At 37.5% G+C, this 22,182-nt stretch overlaps 1 protein-coding gene across 3 annotated transcripts in view; it reads left to right on the forward strand.

Annotated features, from left to right (window-relative positions):
* CHM (CHM Rab escort protein) overlaps window positions 1-22,182 on the forward strand; it is a 184,269-nt gene that overhangs the window by 12,700 nt on the left and 149,387 nt on the right. For all 3 annotated transcript variants that reach the window (XM_007992195.3, XM_037989467.2, XM_037989466.2), the window contains exon 2: window positions 7,862-7,928. In XM_007992195.3, the coding sequence (XP_007990386.3) occupies window positions 7,862-7,928 (67 nt within the window). The remainder of the gene's footprint in view (window positions 1-7,861; window positions 7,929-22,182) is intronic.

Consider the following 22,182-nt stretch of genomic DNA (forward strand, 5'->3'; position numbering starts at 1 on the left):
TTCCAAATGTTCCTGTCACCTTACTTTTGAGTTTTTCTAATTTTGATTCATGTTGTTCTCTCAAAGCTGCCACCATTTTGTTAATTTCTTTTAGCACATAATGCCATAGGCTATATTTTTCATCTAATTTGTGAGGCTTTCTGACATTCTTTTATTGTCTGTCAGGTTGTTATTTTCTTCCTTATTCCCTTTGGTCCTAATGTACATTGAATGTGGTTCAACTGAGATCCTTTTGCGTTGCTCATTTTTAAGTGAAATAAGTTCTCCCTTTGTTTTCAATAGGAAGGATAGGCCAGTAAAACTATTCAAACTGTTTTGCTGTAGACCTCTCTTCTGTGTTTTCAGGAAGTAATCAAACATGTAGCCTGAAATCTGCCGGCTCTGGCTCTGTTACGCTCCCCTAGTTTTGTCTAGACCTTCTTTTTCCTTTGCCTCTATTTTCCCTGTTCTGCTGAATTTGGATTAGGTTCCCAGCAGTTACTCCTCAGTGCAGGACTATCCCCTCATTCACAAGGTGAAGTCTGCAGAACCCCTTCCCAGAGTCTGCTGCTGTTCTCAGAATGGCCTGCCAAGCTTCCAGTGAGTGCCTGATAGCACTTTTGGTGTTTTCTGGCTCTCAGGGCTGTAACCATTTTTTTGATCTTCTCTTGATTTCCTTTTGCACACTTTCTTTTTCTTTTTCTTTTCTTTGTTTTGAGACGAAGTCTCACTCTTGTCACCCAGGCTGGAGTGCAGTGGCGCGATCTTGGCTCACTGCAACCACTGCCTGCCAGGTTCAAGCGATTCTCCTGCCTCAGCCTCCTGAGTAGCTGAGATTACAGGCACCTGCCACCATGCCTGGCTAATTTTTGTATTTTTAGTAGAGACGGGGTTTCACCATGCTGGCCAGGCTAGTCTCGAACTTCTAACCTCAGACCATCTGCCCACCTCAGCCTCCCAAAGTGCTAGGATTACAGGTGTGAGCCACCACACCTGGACTGCACACTTTCTAATACCATGTGGGTGTTACAGCTGTTGGTGGCTTGTAACTACCCACTTCTGTTTTGGGTTCATGATGATATTGTATCACCTGGCTTTGTTATGGATATTGTCCCTGGGAGTTTGGTTTGGGTATCCTGATTGTACTGTCTGTTTTTATGGGAGTTATAGGGGAGAATCAACAACTGCTGCCATCTTTACAGAATCCTCTTTTTATCTTTCACTTTATCATTTGCTCAAGAATAGAGGTCAAGTTGTTGACCTAGCATAAACATTCCCTTTTCAGAACTTGAAACAAACCTTTGGGTCACTTATTCCAAGCCCTTTATTTTATCTAATAAGGATATCTATAAGGAATCTGAATTCCAGAGGTTAAGTGAATTTCCTGAGGTCACAGCTATTGAAACCTCAGGAAACTCTTTTTATTAGCCATTCCTAAAGGCTCACACCATAGTGAAGTTTTACAAATTAAAATAAATTTTCCAAGTTAATGTTTTAATGGGTAGTCTATTTTTCAAAAAATTCTAAAATTACATGGCTATAAATACACATTTTCTTCCATGAGGAAGAATTTCGGAGATTTTAAATTACATTTACTAATATATTTAGTATTTTGTGGGGAGGTCACAGTCAATAAAAATAATTGTCAATTTAAAAATGATATTTTTATCTTTATGTTGTGGTAGTTCCCTAGGCTACTTTCATTTCCAATTTTTCTCTTTTTATGGTAGCCACTAAAAAGTAGACTTAAGATGTAAATATTTAATATAGAATTTAAGATAGGAACCAACAAAACTATTTAAACCTGGGTTGAAATTTAGTTTCTGCTTAATTTTGTGATGTCATTATTTTTTGAGTGGCTGCAACATGAGTTAAGTATGTAGTTTCACCTTTGCATTCATTGCTCAATCAAGTTTTGCTTGCCAGCAATTCTCTTTTTCCTAAAAAAGAAGTTACTCTTTATTAAAGCAGTCACAGTAAATTTTCTAGTTCTATGTAATTTTCTTTCCATTCTGGTCTTCACTGGTTATAAATAACACATGGAATGACTTTCAAGGTAGAAAGCAGGAATCCATTTTGAAATGTTCTGTAAAATAAAGAGTGATTTATGGTTTCATATGATTTGAGCTGAAAGTACTTGGGCTTTACCAGGTCATCAAAGTCCTGTCAGGGGAATCTATTATTTATTGTTCAATATGCTAGGAGTGGTGTAAGTAGTTTATTTTATGTTTATCTTGTGTAAGCATAGTGTTAGGAAAAATCAATCCCAGATATTAATACATTTTAAGAATATGTCATGGGGAACTAACCTAAATATTATAGTTGTAAATGATGAGGTTTGACATTAAGAATTTGGATTAAAGGGGGATTTTGAAAAATGAATGAATAATGGTTTTATCCCTGTAAAATATTTTAGGTGAGATTCTTGGGTCCTGATTTTAACTTAGCTCCTTCATTTGATAATGAAACATCTCTATTTCATCTAGACAGGTTTTTAGAAAATTGCAGAAAGCTGGTACCATACATGTTAGTGTATGATGATATAACATCCATAAGCTTCTAATTTTTTTTCTAGCTGCCACCTTTGTAATGGAACCGCAACTGTAAAAGGCATGATGGAGGAAACCTCGGTTTCCCCCACTACAACTGTTATGAAATACTAATTTAATACCTAATATTTACCTGTGTTTAATAAAAATGACTTGCCAAAATTGTTGTCTTGCATCAGAATTATACACACTTGCTTATAATACTGTGGCAGAGAAGTTGTTTGGTACAGCCTCTCTAATGAATGTAATAGTTATATTTAATAATGTGAAATGTTTAAATGATATTAAATGTTTGATGAACCTCTTTAGTTTACATGAGGAAAAGGTTATTGGACTTTTTAAAAAATGATTTTAAGTTGCTAGATCTTTGAAGATAAGTAGATAGTAAGCAAGTGATAGCTTTTTTCCTTCAAATAGCTAATCTTATTGAAGGGGAAGGAAGAGGAGGGAAGAGAAGCAACATTTATTGAATGTCAGTGACATGCCAAGAGCCACTGTGTATAGTGTTTAATATCGTTTTGTACCTGTTCCTCCCTGCACCCATATGAGATGTATTATTAACTCCATCTTACAGTGGAAAACATTGTACTTGTATATTTGTGCTCACACATTTTACAGAGTGTTTCCAGTGGAATGCTGTGTGATTTGACCCTAATCTAGGTTATCTGTATCTAACTCATGTCTGGCTTTTCCTCGTGGGAGAGACTGTATAGTTCAAAATAAGCACATACATGTTTCATGTAAATGCCTCACAAATTGTGTGAACCTGAGTAGTTGTTCACTTTTGTAAGCGTTGAACAGGTGTTATTTTGAAATTAAGAGTTTAAGTGCTGTGAAAATTGAGCTTAGTTAATCTGAACAAAACAGTCACTGTTTTACTAAATTAGCAATAAGACCAAAAACTTTTTAGTATGCACTTAGAAGTATTAATTTAAACAAAACAAGCAGTCATTTTATTATTTTACCAAATAGCAATAAGACCAAAAAGTTTTAAGTATGTTAACTTTTCCTAAATAATTTTTTTTTTTTTTTGAGACAGAGTTTTTCTCTTGTTGCCCAGGCTGGAGTGCAATGGCATGATCTCGGCTCACTGCAACCTTCGCCTTCCAGGTTCAATCCATTCTCCTGCCTCAGCCTCCCGAGTAGTTGGGATTATAGGCATGCACCACCACGCTTGGCTAATTTTGCATTTTTAGTAGAGACGGGGTTTCTCCATGTTGGTCAGGCTGGTCTCAAACTCCCGACCTCAAGTAATCTGCCCGCCTCATCCTCCCAAAGTACTGGGATTACAGGTGTGAGCCACCGTGTCCAGCCCTAAATAATTTTTAACAACCATGAAGCATAAAGCTCCAGTTTTATACAAGTTTATCTCCTTGCTTTGACTACATTTTTTATTTTTATGTTTTGAAACCCTGATTTGAGCATGATCTGGCTAAAGTCTTTTCAAGACTCCCTATTCCTTAGAGGTTCAAGTTCAGATACTATAATTTGGCTTCAACCTCTTGGAAATTTTTTAAAATTTTGTTTTATGTTGATAAGAAGACTTGACATGAGATCTGTGCTCTTAACAAATTTTTTAAGTGTACAATACAGTGTTGTTAACTACAGGTACAATGTCGTAGAGCAGTTCTTTAGAAATTATTCTTCTTTCATAACTGATACTTCATGCTAGTTGATTAGCGACTCCCCATTTCCCTCTCCCCCAAAGCTATGGCAACCACCATTTCACTTTTTTATTCTGCAAATTTGCCTATTTTAAATACCTCATATAGGTGGAATCATGCAACATTTGTCTTTCTGTGACTGGCTTCATGTTTGTTGCAACAGTGTTCACAATGGGTAAGATGTGAAAACAACCTGAATGTCCATCGAGAGAAGAATGGATAGAGAACCGTGGTATATCCATATAAGGGAATATTACTTGGTTATAAAAGAAAAGTAATGAAGTACTGATCCATGCTGCAACATGGATAACCCTTGAAAACTTTATGCTAAGCGAAGTAGGCCAATCCAAACACTTTTTTCAAAGCATCACTTTTTGGTTCTCCCTTCCTTTAACTTTACCAGGAATGCTCCTTTCCACTTTCCTTTTTCCGTCTTCTGCACTCCTCAGTTAGGGTTGTTAGAGACCCTGAAAGACCCAGCTAATTTCTCCTGTTCTTTGGAGCTTTCCATGACTCCCTTTACAGAGGGAGTGTTTCTTTCCATTGTGTTTCTGTGACAGTTTTAAATAAACTTATTATTTTTTAATCTCTTTAAATTCTTGTTACATAGACTCTGAGCTCTAACAGGTAGGGATTATCTTGCAAAAAAAATGTATGGCAACTTCTCACTACCTAGCACAGTTTGTTCTCACTCTCCCTTCCTGTCCCCTTCCCCCATTTTCTTTTTTTTGTCTTTTCTTCAGCAAATATTTATAAAGAACCTACTACATGCCTCCTGTCTCCTGGAAATTCTGTTTATTGAATGGGTGAGAAGAAATATGAAATCTTGGCCAAGAAGACATTGTTAACTGTATTATTAGTTTGCTATTTTAGTCATTCTAAGCATGAAGATAATAGGCCCTTGCCATTTAACATTAGAACAGCTTATGAATTTCACAAACTTATGGGAATGTTTGGATGGAAGTATTAAGGAAAAACACAAATGATAGTCATTTTGGCTTTATGTAATTTGGACTCAGATCATGTTCGGTATTGAAATCCATTCTTGGCTTTGCTTTAATAGTAGAGATTTGACTTATGACATTGTTGATCACAGCCATGGAAATAACCACATGCATAACTGCCTACCCCAAGTAACAGTTATTTTGGACCAAATGGAGGCGAGTAATTTTATTATCGTTCACCATTGGAGTTGGCATCTGGTCAAAATATGTGTATGTTTGGGGTAGTGTTAGATGGAAATATAATGCTTCTGAAATATCGTTCTGAAGGATAATAAGAGTAGATAGTGTTCATAGGGCAAGTACCCTTGCTAAAAACAGAACTGAATCCTATGTGGTAGATCACGATATTCTCATTGATAGATGAAGAAACAAAGGCTCAGAGAAGTCAAGTGACTTATCTGAGGTTGTGCAGCTAGGTAAGTAGCAAAACCAAGATTCAAGTCTAAGTCTGTTCTGATTGAGATCATGCCTGTTTTATTTTGTTGCTGTATTGTCCTTAAATCCTCATTTTCAAACTTGCATCCAAGTTGGAGATAGTGAATTAACAAGGTAATTTGAAGTGGGGATATGGAATTACGGAATTACTTGATATTTGGCAAGTTATTTAACCTTTCTTAACCTATTTCTTCACATAGATAATACTGCCTGCCTCCTAGGATTATAATGAATAAATAAGATGATGTATGTGAAAATACAGTGTGAAGGATAAAACCCTATACTAATATTTGGTGGCATTGTTATTAATGCTGTCATTATTACACATAAGAGCATTAATCTTTAAAATACTAATTCTGCTTCTTGAGTATTTCTTTGCCATTATCCTTTTAACTAAGCTGCTTATCAGCTTTTAAAGTACCATAATGACTACATTTCACTAAAAAGGAGAGTTATTTCTTTAAGTGTGACAGAAAGTTCAGATGGTCTTAAGATTTCAATAAGGGTTTTAACTTAAAAACTACATTTAGCTATTTAAAACTTTCTCCTATTTCCCTCTACTCCAGATATTCTTACTTTGTTTACTTGAATTACATCTAAAATTAAGGTTGGAACTTTATGATGACTTGTTTTTAGTGATTGATATTTAATGGTTATTTTCAATACATTCGTTAGAACTTTTTTTTTTTTTTTGAACCAAGCTTTATATGCCTACAAAATGTTCAACACTGGAAAACTAGTCCTCTGTGAAGGCAGGCTGGAGTTTGTGTTTAATATGGTTTTTAGCTAGAGACTGACTATATCAATTGTTTCCATATGCATATTGTTTTTTATATACAGAAGATGACTTTCCCTTTTCCTGAAATCCTTGATGCTTAGTGTGTAGTTTAAACCCTTGCCAAAAGACTGGTGCTGTTTCTTTTCCACTAAGTAAGAACACGAGAAGATCAGGATGTTTCATCATGGTGAAGGAGTTCATAGTAGCACTACAGAATTGCACTAAACTTTTAAAGCATGCTTTATTTTTATAACTAATATAAAAAATACTAGCATCTATCAACATGGTAGATCATATGACAGAAAGTTATTGAAGAGTCTGGAACTTACAGGGTATTAACTATCAAATAGAAAACTTGATTTTTTAAAATCATAAAACATCATTATCTTTGGCAATTTTTAATTTTTTGTTGGTGCTGGTAGAAGTAATATATATATGTCTTTTTATGATAATCAGCTTTATGGTATGATTAAGTTTGATTCCAAAGCAGTAATGTTTTGTTTTCATACTGCTATATTGGTCAAAAGCAAAATAATGTATCTTATGAACAGCCAATTTCTAAACTAGCTGACATATTTCTTAAGCTAAAAAATGTGTGCCATTCCTCTTCAGAGGCATTGTGGCTTCGGAGTTATATCTGCGTTTAAATTTCAACTCTAGAACTTTTTTTTTGTTTTAATCATTGGGCAGAAAGTTAAGATATTCGTGTCCCATGTTCTTTTTCTTCTCTAAAATGCATATGCAGATGGTTACCTCTCAGTGCAGTTGGGAGACTCAGATAAGCTAGTGTGTGAACATGGTTTTTAACTGAATATTATATAGTATTTACAATTCCTCATTGATGGTAATTTACATACAAAAATATTGTAAGTACTTTTAAAAATTATTTTTTCTTGCCAAATTAAGCAGAACTGCTTTTTAAAAAATATCTCTGGCCGGGCGCAGTGGCTCATGCCTATAATCCCAGCGCTTTGGGAGGCCGAGGTGGGTGGATCACAAGATCAGGAGATTGAGACCATCCTGGCTAACATGGTGAAATCCCGTCTCTACTAAAAATACAAAAATGAGCTGGGTGTGCGGCGCGTGCCTGTAATCTCAGCTACTCGGAAGGCTAAGGCAGGAGAATTGCTTGAACCAGGGAGTCGGAGGTTTCAGTGAGCCGAGATCACGCCACTGCGCTCCAGCCTGGTGACAGAGTGAGACTCTGTCTCAAAAAAAAAAAAAAAAAAAACAAACCTGAATCTCTTCCACATAATAAAATTTTCAGTATGAGTAGTATATGTTTAAGAAACATCTTACAGTATAATTGATATAAACTTTATAATTCTGAATACTAGCGAGGATGGATCTCTTTGGTTAAACTATTCTATATAGCAATGGCATGAGTTGAACATTTTATGTGAAATATATATATTTCTACATTCTAAATGATACAGGTGTGTGTTTTTATAGGTTTGCCTGAATCCATCATTGCAGCTGCATGTTCAAGAAGTGGCCGGAGAGTTCTGCATGTTGATTCGTAAGTTTATTAACGATAGCATTTAATACTTCCTAAATATCTCTATACAAGATTAAAATTTACATAAACACATATATGTCTGTACCTATATACATGTATGTGTGTATCATACATAAACTTAAGTTAGGAAAAAGACTGGAATTATTTAATTTTAATCACTAATATGTGAAATATATAGCATACAAGTTTTACTATTCTGTGAAATAGTGATCTTTCCTTTGAGAATAAACCAAATGCATCATTTTATTTTTCTCATGAGTGATTTTGTTTAAAGTAACAAGTAATTCTCCAAGAGGCTTGGAAACCTCATGCCTGCCCCTTTTCTTCCACATGTGTGTGGGTATATACAACCTATATATGCTGTTGTATTTTAGGCTTCATATTCGATGATTGTAAAAATCAGCCAATTGATTTTGAGTATTATTTTCTTGAACTTCATCAAAATTTAAACTTAGAAAGTTTTAACTAGGAAAAATATCTACAATTATGTTTTTCCCATTTTTCTTGAATGTGATGATAAACAGGAGGTTGATGGAAAACTTGGGTTTAAGATAAAGCATAGATTAAATCTCTCCATTTCTATATGCCCCCCAAACAAACCCCTAATCTCCCACCTTTCTATTAAGTGCTTTTGACTATTATATCTTGGTACTTTAATTGTTCATTGAATAGGAATAGAAAGAAGAAACATACTTTTTATTTTCTGTTAGATATTAACTACAATGTTTTTCAGAATTCTACAATATAAAAAAAAATTAGATTTATCATAGCTTATAGTGCCTTCCCATATGTTATCTCATTGTAAATATGTGGGAATCTAAAAAGTAGCATGAGTTAATCTTCTTTTAACCTGTTCTGAATCCATTTTGAAAGCATATTAACTCCTCTGTTATAATAGCTAAGATTTGGGAACAACTGGATGGAATTTCTAAATTGGATTCAGTTTTCATACACATCTTGCCTTTGTAATTCGCTTTTACTATTTCACTATTGTATGCACGACTGCTTGTGTTAATCTCTCAATTCAGTCTTTTTGACATATCATGGATTTGCATGTCAGAAAATCTGCTACCTTGGGCCAGATATGGTGGCTCATGCCTGTAACCCAGCACTTTGGGAGGCTGAGGTGGGCGGATCACTTGAGGTCAAGAAGTCAGGAGTTTGAGACCAACCTGGCCAACATGGTGAAACCCCATCTCTACTAAAAATACAGAACTTAACTGGGCGTGGTGGTGCATGCTCATAATCCCAACTTCTTGGGAGGCTGAGGCAGGAGAATTGATTGAACTCGGTCCGGAGGTGGAGGTTGCAGTGAGCCGAGATTGCGTCACTGCACTCCAACCTGGGCGACAGAGAAAGACTCTGTCTCAAAAAAAAGGAAAATCTGCTACCTTGAAGCGCAGGTACTGAGACAGTATGCTTTAAAATATTAATTCAGATATATTTTTGATGAATTTATTTAACCTAAAATTAAAAATAAAATGCTTGGTTCTCATTTCTCAAAAGTAGAATGATAGTAAAAGTTGTTATTTGTTGAGCTTGTACTATATGCTAGTCAACATATTAGTTTCTTTATACATGTTATGTAACTTAATTCTTATCACAGCCAAGTAAGGTAGGTGGTGTTATCCCAATTTGACAAATGGGGAATGTGGGACATAAAGACATTAAGTACTTTTTCTAAATTTACCTTGTGTAATTTTAGTTTCAAATTTACTTTGTGTGTAGGTATGTGTGTTGTTTTTTTCTTTTTCTTTTTCTTTCCTTTTTTTTTTTTGACACAGGATCTCACTCTGTTGCCCAGACTATAGTACAGTGGCATGGTAATAGCTCACTGTAACTTCAAACTCCTGGGCTCAAGTTATCCTCCTGCCTCAGCCTCCTGGTAACTAGGACTACAGGTGCATGCCATTGCACCCAGCTAACTTTGAATATTTTTTGTAGAGATGGAATCTCGCTATGCTACCCAGGCTGGTCTTGAACTCTTGACCTCAAAAGATTACAGGCTGGGATTACAGGCAAGAGCCACCGTCCCTGGCCTATTTTGTGTTTTCTTATTCCGGAACATGAGGTCTTCCTAGAATGAAGACTATTTTATAAATCAAATTGAGTTTACTCATATTCCAAAAATAAAGTTTGATTAAAAATATAAGAACCTAGATCTTACTTTGACAAGCAGTGAATCAATTAGAAAAGCTTGATAATATGGTTGTCTTAAGACATTATAGTATAATAAAAATGACATTTCAAAGTGACAAAACTTTTCTTCTTCTCTTGTACATCCTCAGACTTGATAGCTTTTGAAAGTTTAGATACATCTCGGTATTGATTCTCCCACACCTTAAGCTTAGATTTGGGGGCTTCTTTGGCACCATTATCTGAGGGTAATGGTTGTCTGCATACTGTTGATATCTCCTGATCTGAATCTGTTCTGAGCCCCAGTTTCATGTACCCTATCATCTGATATCTTCATCTAGATGTTCCACAGGCACCTTAACATGGCTAATATTAAGCCATGAATTCATCCTCCCCATTCTCACCTCAAAATGTACAGAACCCAAAAAACAGCATCCTGCTCCCAGTCTTTTGGAATGATAACATCGTCTACCCCATTGCTCAACTTAAGACACTTGGAAACTTCTGTTGATTTTCTTGCTTTATCCTCCAGATTTATTCAGATGATTTTGATAATAATAGAAAACATTTATTGAGCTCTTCTAGGTACTATGATACATACTTTGAAAATATTTCACTTACATCCCCTAACTTTAATAGCTCTCCATATCTCTTTTTCTTTATGTCACTGTCATTTCCCTCATTCAAACCTTGTCATTTCTCAGCTGGGTAAGCTCATAACCTCCTGACTTTATCTCCAGCTCTCTAGTTTATTTATCACACTGCCACCAGTCACATCACTCTGCTGTGTGAAATCTTTCGGTGTTTCTCTGCTGCCTATGTTAGTGATTTTCCAAGTTTAAAAAAAGACTTAATGAGGGAACTGAAACAACTTAAAACGATGAAAGCAGAGCTGCTGTGGTTGAAATGAGTGAGTCTGGGTCAGTTTAGATATAACTGGCTTGTAGGAGAAAGTCCAGATTTTCTGTATGTCGTACGGTGCCCTCTATGATGTGGCCTTGCTTACACCTCCAGCCTCATCTCTTGCCACTTCCATCTTTAGATGCAGACACCAGCAATGCTGAAATTTGCCGTAGCTGAACATATTGTAGTCTTTACTTCATCTTCCTACTTTTTGTCTGGGATTTGCGAAAGGTATCTCCTCAGCCTGGCTAACTTCCATTTGTCTTTCTATGTTTAGCTTCCATACCACCTCCTCAGGGAAGTCTCACTTCCTCAAACCCCACTGGCTATGTGTCACAACTATGCCCAGGTTTTTATAACACTGTATAAGAGTGCCATGACATTTATCATACTCTTAATCATTCACTTCCCTGTCTTCCCCACTACCCTTTAAACTCTTACATCATAGGTCTTAGTCATCTTTGTATCTCCAGCACTAGCACAGTTGCTGGTATGCATTAGATATTTGATGGATGGATAAGTACTAATACATATTTGTGTATATGATTTTTTTTTTGTTAATGGTTAGTTTGGTGATGTATAATCTTTATGTCACACACATTTTGGATAAATAGCTGTTGTTAGAGATGTAATTTGTGGCTAAAAAAGTATGTAGTCAGTAACCTTGACTTTTAGTGTCATCAAGTTTTTACACTATCACTGTTCATTCATTTTTATTGAGAATCTTTGTGCAAGGAATTGTGCTAGATATTAAGAATGCAAAGATAAATAAAAATACACTGACTCACAATCTAGTAAGGGAAGTAAAATAGATACACGTGCTATGCTGTTTGATGGAGGTATATATAAGGTGCTATATGGGGACAACTAACTCAGTGAGAGGGCTCCCCATAGGAGTAGGTACCTTATCTAAGGTTCTAAGGACAGGTAGGATTTCATCGGATGAGATGTGCTAATAGGGGTTGGAGCTGGGAATAACATTTTGGACAGATGGAGCAACATGTACAAAGACTTGAGAGATGAAAGAGAATGACAAGTTTGGGAAACTACACGTAGTTGAGTATGACAGGCACAGAGAATATACAATTAAGTACAGGGTGGGGTGGAAAGTTGAGGGTACAAAGGTAGGGCTCAGGTCAAAGAATTACTTTATCTTATAGACATTAAAGAGCTATTAAATGCTCTTAAGCAGGGGAATTAAGTGATCAGATGTGTGTTTTAGTACTACACAGTAGAGAGTTGGTTGGAGAAGGGTAGGCAGACCCACTAGGTGGCTGTTTGCAATGATCTAGTTTAGGGATGATGACCTGAATAAGCTATTGGCAATCAGAATGAATAAAAGGTAGAAGGATTTGAGGTTATAGCAAGAATTTTTCGTGGTGGATCAGATAAAGTAGGTGAGGGAATGGAAGGAATTAAAGATGACACCCAAGATTCTGGTTTGAGCCATTTGGTGGATGGTGGTGCCAATTTCATTTACTTATGTGAGGAATTCAAGAGAATGTTCAGACTTAGGGATAGAGCTGGGGAAGGGAAGATAATGTGTTCAGAATTGAAGATGTTGAGTTTAAGGTACTACTGACATACCTTGGTGAAGAGATCCATTCACCTAGGGATGTGTATGTGTTTGTGTATGTGGGTATATGTATAAGGAGCCTGAGTGGAAGATCTAGAGCTGGAGATAAGAGATTTGGGCATTATTTGTGAATAAATGGCCGTTAAAACCAAATAAGTGAGTAGAATCATCCTGAAAATGCATATAGTGAAACACGTAACAGGCAAGTATAGAAACCTGGGCAAGAGCAACTTTTAAGGCATGGGTCAAAGGAGAAAAGCCACCAAAGGAGATTGAAAGGAAACAATCAGAGGTTGAGAAGAAAAGCTGGAGGGTGTAGATTTTCATATATGGCGACTTTACTCCTTGAAAACCTTAGTATCTCTCTACCCATAGAGGAGAAAGTCTTAAGGAAAGGAACATTTATGTAATGTTTTCCTGCTCTGGGCCAGGATTAAATATTTTCTCATTTAATACTCATTTTAGCATTTAAAACTCTTCATCAAGTTCAGTCTACTTCCCCAGCTCTATCTGTCATGTCTGCTTTACATGTAAAATTATACCATATATCTGTGTTCTGTGGACATGCCTTTCTTTGATTTTCTAAAAAGAATTTTTTAATTGTCATTTAAACATGTAAAGTTTACCATCATAACCATTTTTAAGCATTGAGTTGAGTAGCGTTAAGTATGTTCACATTGTTGTGCAACAGATCTCCAGAGCTCTTTTGATCTTGCAAAACTGAAACTCTGTACCCATTCAACAATAATTCCCTATTTTCTACTGCTCTTCCAGCCACTAGCAACCACTACTCCACTTTCTGTCTATGATTTTGACTACTCTGCATGCCTCATTCATACAAGTGTACTTATACAGCACTGTATTTGTCTTTTTTGTGACTGGCTTATTTCACTTAGCACAGTGTCCTCAAGGCTTATCCATTTTGTTGCATACTGCAGGATTTCCTTCCTTTCTAGGCCTGGATAATATCCCACTGTATGTGTATGCCACATTTTGTTTATCTCTTCATCTGTTGATAGATATTTGAGCTGCTTCCACTTCTTGGCTATTGTGAATAATGCTGCTATGAACATGGCTGTGCAAATGTTTTTTTCAAGATCCTGATTTCTATTTTTTTGGATAAATTAAAGTGGGATTGCTGGGCCATATAGTGGTTCCACTCTTCATTTTTTAGGAAGTGCCATGCTGTTTTGCATAGTGGCTATACTGTTTCACATTCCCACCATTCCTATGCTTTGGCTTTATTGGGAAGTTGTATGTGAGCTTTTAAGCCAGAATGCCTGTGTTCAGATCTTGGTTTCTCCACTTACTAGGTGTGTAACCTTTGGCAAGTTATCTAATCTTTCTGTACCTTAGTTTCTTTATAAAAATGACATAATATTGGTACCAACGTTAGCAAAATAAAAAAGGGCATAATATTTAATATCTAAGGTTGTTGTTGGGATTAAGTCAACTAATCTATGTAATGCATTTATAACAATGCTTCATAGTAAGCCCTCAGTAATGTTGGCATTTACTGCTCTTAACAATGCTGCTTCTGCCACTACAGGTGAATAGCCCTTATCTGAAATGCTTGGGACCAGAAGTGTTTTGGATTTCAGATACACACACATACACATACACACACATATACACACACACACGTATCTGGGATTCAGATATATATACACACACACACACCAGAGATATATAGATCAAATATATATATCAGAGCTATATATTGATATATTATGATATATATCAGATATATGCATCTGATATGATATATATCTGATATATAAGATATCCATCATATATATCAGATATATCAGATATACATGATAAATATATATGATACATGGTAAATACATATAAACATATATGATATATATCTCTCTCTGATATGTATCAGAGATATATATAAGAGCATCTGCTGCTCTTAACAATGCTGCTTCTGCTGCTACAGGTGAGTCGCCCTTATCTGAAATGCTTGGGGCCAGAAGTGTTTCAGATTTCAGGTACGTATATATATATCAGAGATATATATATCATATATATCAGAGATATTTCTGATACATATCATATACAAATTTTTGTAATATTTGCAATATATAGTAATATTTGTAATATATATGTAATATATGTATTCGTAATATATATATTTTGTAATGTTTGCAATATATATAGTAATATTTGCTATATATACATATATTTGTAATATTTGTGGTATACTTACTAGCTGAGTGTCTCTAATCTGAAAATCTGAAATGCTCCAAGGAACATTTCTTTTGAGCATCATGTTGGCACTCAAAAAGTTTTAGATTTTGAAGCATTTCAGATTTCAGATTTTCTAATTTGAGATGTCCAACAGGCACTAATACTACTGCTACTATTAGATAAGAATAGTGGGAAGCCAGATTAAAGGAGTGACTAATTATGCCTGTGAGATTTGTGGAAAGCGTCACAGAGGTGACATTTCAGCTGAGTCTTGAAAGATGATGTGGGGTTTAATGAGGAATTGGAGCATTTCAGAAAGAGGGAACATTCTGAAAAAGCATGGGATGCTAGGTGAATGGTGAGAATTTTAGTAGGACTGGAAGGTAAGGTAAGTCAATTGGGTTCATAAGAGTTGAAATTAGAAGAATTAAACTGGAATCATTCTGAGGACCTTGTATGCTGAGGTAGGAAAGTACTGACTTTTGTCTTTAATAATTATCTTTAATCTCATTCTGTCTTTCCTTCAAACTCATATTTCATGCTTCAGCATATCCTGTCAACTCTACTTCCAAAAACAACCTAAATCTGTTTTCTCTGTCTCCACTCTTCCTCTTAGTTCATCCCACCATCATTGCCATTGGACTACTCTGATAAGCTCCTTATTGATCTTTCTGTTGCTACTACTGCCCCAATTTTTGGCCTTTTCCTCATTTCTAACTGCAGCATTTATGATTCTCTTTCTTGCTTACTATACTGTGCTATTGCTGTAACTATGCACTCATTTTTTATTTTTATTTTTTAGGCTAGTCAGTTGAAGCAATGGGAGTTGAAAAGGAGAAGGAACAAATAAATCTGTAACTGATTATGATCAATTAGTTGTAAATACCACCACACTTGGACCAGCCTCAGGACATTTTTTCATTGTTAATATTATTTATGCCTCTTCTCTGTTTCTTTCTCCTTGATCTTTCTTGCCAGATATTTGTTTGTTTTATTAGTCTTTTCAAACAACCAGCTTTAGCTTTATTGACTCCTTCAGTGTTATCTTCAATATGTACTTTTATCTTTATTTCCTTTCTTTGGCTTGGAATCCATCTTGTGCTTTTTCTAACTTTTTGAATTAAATTCTTAGCTCTTTATTTTTAAGCCTTTTTTGCTTAATAAAATCATTTATGACTATATAGTTTCCTTTAAGGACCACATTAGCTCTCTCCCATGAATTCTATGTATTTTCTAATGGCTGTTATGATTTCTTCTTTGCTCTGTTGGTTATTTAGAGGTTATCTTTTTAAATTTCCAAATATATTTTTAAATTTCAACATCTTTATTGACTTTTAAATTCCAACACCCATGACAGAACATGCAAATGACACAAACTAAAGTAAAAAAGTTCCAGTGTGCCTCCTTTTCCTGCCTGCATCCCACCCACTCTGTCCCCTGTCCCACCTCCCAGAAGCAGCTACTGTTACCTTCTATACGTTCTCCAGAGAAGTAAGTTACAGAAAAATATGTATTTATAATGTGTATGTTAGATTTGGTGTAGAAAAATTGTAAGATACTGAGCAGTTAACACCAAGGATCTCTCATGTTGCCTTTTTGTAACCGTATCTACCTCCCTCCTCTGCCACTCCCCTGCCTTCAGTTCCTAACCCCAGTGACCACTAATCTGTTTTTCATCTCTGTTCTTTTGTCATTTCATGTATAGAACTGGACAGTTTGTAAACTTTTGGCATTGGACTATTTCACTCAGCCTAATTCCCTGGAGATCTATCCAGGTTGTTGCATATATCAGTAGTTCGTTTATTTTTATTGCTGAGTGGTATTTCATATTACATATGTATCACAGTTTGTATAAACATTCCTCTGTTGAAGGGTACCTGGAGTGATTCTATTTTATGGCTATTACAGATAAAATTGCTATGTGAACATTTATATAGTTGTTTTGGTGTATGTGAACGTAAGTTTTTATTTCTCTGGGATAAATTTCCAGGAGTACAATTGCTGGATCATGTGGTAATTATATATATTTTGCTTTTTAAGAAATTGCTATTTTCCAGAGTTCCTATGCTATTTCCCATGAACAGTGTATGAGTGATCCAGTTCCTCTGCATCTTTGCCACAGTTTGGTGTTGTCACCTTTTTTTGTGTTTTTGGTAATTCTCATAGTTGTGCAGCGATATCTCCTTATTTTAATTCACATTTTCTTAATGGCTAATGATCTTGAACATTTTTCATGTGCTTATTTGCCATCTGCATATCTTTTATGATAAAATGTCTTCTGTATTTTGACTATTTTCTAATTGGATCATTTGTTTTACTGTTGGGTTTTGAGTGCTTTATGCCTTCTAACCAAATACGTTTTTAACTTTAGTTTTTCTTTTGATAATTGGTTTCCAGTTTAATTATACTATAATCAGAGAATGAGCTCTGCATGATATGTTATTTGATATTTTTTAGAATTGCTTCATGGTTTGGATATGGCTCCATGTGGCTTATTGTGTTTAATTGTTGGGTATGCAGCTCTATATATTAGATCAATTTTTTTTTTTTTTTTTTTTTGAGACGTAGTCACGCTCTGTTGCCCAGGCTGGAGTGCAGTGATGCGATCTCGGCTCACTGCAAGCTCTGCCTCCTGGGTTCACGCCATTCTCCTGCCTCATCCTCCCGAGTAGCTGAGACTACAGGCACCCGCCACCACGCCCGACTAATTTTTTATTTTATTTTTGGTAGAGACGGGCGGGGTATCACCGTGTTAACCAGGATGGTCTTGATCTCCTGACCTCGTGATCCGCCCGCCTCGGCCTCCTAAAGTGCTGGGTTTACAGGCTTGAGCCACCACGCCAGTCTCTAGATCAAATTTGTTAATGTTATTGTTTGAAATTTATGTTATCTATTAATGTTAACAGATAATAATAATTCGAATTAATAGAATTGAGGAGTATATTAAAATCTCCTATACTGATTGTGGAATTCTTATTTTTCCTTTCAATTCCAATTTTTGTTTTATGTATTCTGAGTATAGATAGGGGCATACAGGTTTAGAATTTTGATATCCTTGTGTAATTACTCTATTTGCCTAGATTTTTTCTTTTTTCTCGTTTTTTCGTAGCTTTTTTCTTTAAAGACTATTTTGTATGATGTTAATGTAATGACACTAGATTTCCTTGTTGTATTAGTTTGTTTTCACACTGCTGATAAAGATATGCCTGAGACTGGGAAGAAAAGAGGTTTCATTGGACTTACAGTTCCACATGACTGGGGAGGCCTCAGAATCATGGCGGGAGGCAAAAGGTGCTGCTTATGTGGTGGCAGCAAGAGAAAATGAGGAAGATGCAAAAGTGAAAACCCCTGATAAAACCATCAGATCTCATGAGACTTCTTCACTACCACGAGAATAGTATGGGCTTAACCATCCCCATAATTCAAATTATCTCCCACTGGGTCCCTCCCACAACATATAGGAATTATGGGAGTACAATTCAAGATGAGATTTGGGTGGGGACACAGAGCCAAACCATATCATTCCTGCCCTTGGCCCCTCCAAATCTCATGTCCTCCCACTTCAAAAGCAATCATGCCTTCCCAACAGTCTCCCAAAGTCTTAACTCATTTCAGCATTAATCCAAAAGTCCACAGTCCAAAGTCTCATCTGAGACAAAGCAAGTCCCTTCTACCTATGAGCCTGTAAAATCAAAAGCAAGCTAGTTACTTCCTAGATACAATAGGGGTACAGGTATTGGATAAATAAAGCCATTCCAAATGGGAGAAATGTACCATAGCAAAATGGTTATAGGGCCTATGCAAGTCCAAAATCTAGTGGGGTAGTCAAATTTTAAAGCTCCAAAATGATTTCGTTTGACTCCAGGTCTCACATCCAGGTCACACTGATGTAAGAGGTGGGCTCCCATGGTCTCGGGCAGCTCTGTCCCTGTGACTCTGCAGGGTATAGCCTCCCTCCTGGCTGCTTTTATGAGCTGGCATTGAGTGTCTGCAGCTTTTCCAGGTGCAAGCTATCAGTGGATCTACCTTTCTAGGGTCTGGAGGACAGTGGCCCTCTTCTCACAGCTACACTAGGCAGTACCTCAGTACGGACTCTGTGTGGGGGCTCTGACCTCACATTTCCCCTCTGCACTGCCCTAGCAGAGGTTCTCCATGAGGACCCCGCCCCTGCAGAAAACTTCTGCCTGTTTATCCCGGCATTTCCATACATCCTCTGAGATCTGGGCAGAGGTTCCCAAACCCCAATTTTTGACTTCTGTGCACTCGCAGCCTTAGCAACACGTGGAAGGCTTTGGGCTTGCACCCTCTGAAGCCACGGCCTGAGCTTTACATTGGCCCCTTTCAGCCAAGGCTGGAGCCGCTGGGACTCGGGGCACCAAGCCCCTAGGCTGCATATAGCAGGGAGTTCCCCAGCTTGGCCCAAGAAACCATTTTCTCCTGGGCCTGCAGGCCTGTAATGGATGGGACTGCTGTGAAGACTTCCGACAAACCCTGGAGACATTTTCCCCATTGTCTTGGGGATTAACATTTGGCTCCTAGTTACTTAGGCAAATTTCTGCAGCTGGCTTGAATTTCTTAGAGAGAGAGAGATATATATATATTTTTTTTCTATCACATCGTCAGGCTGCAAATTTTCCGAGCTTTTATGCCCTACTTCCCTTGTAAAACTGAATGCCTTTAATGGCACCCGAGTCACCTTTTTTTTTTTAATTTTTATTTTTTGAGACAAAGGCTCACTGTCTTCTAGGCCGGAGCGCAGTGGCGCGATCTCAGCTCACTGCAAACTCCGCCTCCCGGGTTCAAGCAATTCTCGTGCCTCAGCCTCCTGAGTAGATAGGATTATAGGCGCCCGCCACCATGCCTGGCTAATGTTTGTATTTTCAGTAGAGACGAGGTTTCACCATGTTGGCCAGGCTGGTCTCAAACTCCTGACCTGAGGTGATCCACCCGCCTCGGCCGCCCAAAGTGCTGGGATTACAGGCGTGAGCCACCGTGCCTGGCCCCAAGTCATCTCTTGAATGCTTTGCTGCTTAGACATTTCTTCTGCCAGATACCCTAAATCATGTTTCTCAAGTTCAAAGTTCCACAGGTCTCTAGGGCATGGGCAAAATGCCACCAGTCTCTTTGCTAAAATATAAAAAGAGTCACCTTTGTTTCATTTCCCAACAAGTTCCTCATCTCCATCTGAGACCACCTCAGCCTGGACCTTATTGTCCATATCACTATCACACTTTTGATCAAAGTCATTCAACAAGCCTCTAAGAAGCTCCAGACTTTCCCACATTTTCCTGTCTTCTTCTGAGCCCTCCAAACCATTCCAACCTCTGCCTGTTACCCTGTTCCAAAGTCACTTCCACATTTTTGAGTGTCTTTCAGCAACGCCCCACTCTGCTGGTACTAATTTACTGTATTGTTCTGTTTTCACACTGCTTATAAAGTCATACCCGAGACTGAGATGAAAAAGATGTTTAATTGGACTTACAGTTCCACATGGCTGGGGAGGCCTCAACATCATGGTGGGAGGTAAAAGGCACTTCTTACGTGGCAGCAGCAAGAGAAAATGAGGAAGATGCAAAAGTGGAAACCCCTGATAAACCCATCAGATCTCGTGAGACTTCTTCACTGTCACAAGAACAGCAGGGGTAAAACCTGCCCCCATGATTCAGTTACCTCCCACTGGGTGCCTCCCATAACACATGGGAATTCAAGATGAGATTTGAGTGGGGACACTGTGAAACCATATCAGAGTGACATATGAAGAAATTTCTATTTCTTTAGAATAAAAAAAATAACTTTTTCATGTATATGTTGAGACTAAACTTCTAAGCTAATCAAAGTGTTTTCTCAAGCAGTACAAGGCCCACCCCTCTCATGTTTTTTGTTATGCAGCATTTTGGTGACACTTTGACCTTATACCTCTTTTAATCATTATTGTTGTTTTATTTTGTAAGTCAATGCTTATCTAGATTTACCTTTGTGCACCAGTTTCTTTGCTTGCTCTTCATTCTGGCACCAGTATCCTGCTTCCTGAAGTTCTTTCACCCTGACTCTGTTGGTGGTACACTCTGTCTTTGTGATCCGCCCGCCTCGGCCACCCAAAGTGCTGGGATTACAGGCGTGAGCCACCGCGCCCGGCCTATTTCATTGTTTTAAAACATGTAAAGCAAACTTGTTTTATAGTGATGCAGGATTTTTCTTGGTCACTTTGCCAACCAGGGACCTCCACAGCCAGCAGCATCCCCACTGCCTGGGCCTCACTTGGTCCTGGGCCTTCCACTGGAGGTGACCCGGCCACTCAGCCTTCCTGTGTTGTAGATTGTACTCGAGTTTGGTGGTTCCCCTAGCTCTTTTCCCGCGTTCAGGAAGAATGAGGATACACTGACAATTAGAAGGGTCTGGATGGGCAGAGAAGAATTTTATTGAGCGATGGAAGAGGAAAGGGGACTCTGGGTGGTTTCTCTCTCTCTTAGTGTGGCTGTGTCCGGGGCTTTTTATGGGCTCAGAATAGGGGAATGTGTGCTGATTGTTTTCTGAGTATGCAAAGAAAGGCCAAAGCAAAGGCACCACTCAAAGTTGGGCATAGTAGTGTAGAAAAGCAATTAGGAAAGGGTACATATAAGTAAAATAGGTGAAGGGTAGGGATCAGTCAGAGGAAAGCATGCCAAACAGGAAGACAGGTTTTCAATGCAATCTGTGGATTTGACTTGTAGCTTGGCTTTCAGGCTTTAAACTGTCTTCAGCTTGGAGGTGAGGTTTCACTGGGGACGTGCCGCTATCTGCCTAGGCCTTTGTCTGTCTCCTGCCACTATCGGTAGCTTCTTTCACATATTTCCATTATATTGCCAGGTGAGGTATCAGAGCCCTAACACTGGGAAGTGGTCACCTCGTGGGTTGGTAAAAAGAATTTACCAACAACAGTATAGGTTTGAAAAAGGAAAGTTTATTAGGAAGAACTCTGCAAAAGGTTCCAGCGGGTTGCCTCAATGAGAGGACTGAGCGTTCAGCCGTGTTTTTTTCCTTAGGGGTATTTGTGGACCTTAATGTGGGAGCTTAGGGTTGTAAAATGAGTTTCAACATGGCATTCCAGAGATGTATAGAAATTTTAGTTACTTATAAAAGTTGAAAGGGGCCTGGAATCAGATGTCAACTTTATATACCAGGGAAGTTTAATTATTTCTAAATTCCCTAGATAAGGAGTTGATCCTCCAGATGGCCTGTTTGATGGTCACCAGGTGGTCTTTGCTCCCTTTTAAATTCCTCAGATAAGGAGTTTTTGTCTCCGGGGCCTGTTCAGTTGCCACCAGGTGATTTTCACTTTCCTCATATATAACGTTTTTGGGGGGTTTAATACGATTTGTTATTTTCTCTCCAACTTTAGGGTCAGTATTTTTCCTTCCTTTTTCCCCTGAAATGTTGAATTTTGAATTTCTCTCAAGTGGAACT

Source organism: Chlorocebus sabaeus, chromosome X (assembly GCF_047675955.1).
Source record: "Chlorocebus sabaeus isolate Y175 chromosome X, mChlSab1.0.hap1, whole genome shotgun sequence".
Classification (NCBI taxonomy): Eukaryota; Metazoa; Chordata; class Mammalia; order Primates; family Cercopithecidae; genus Chlorocebus; species Chlorocebus sabaeus.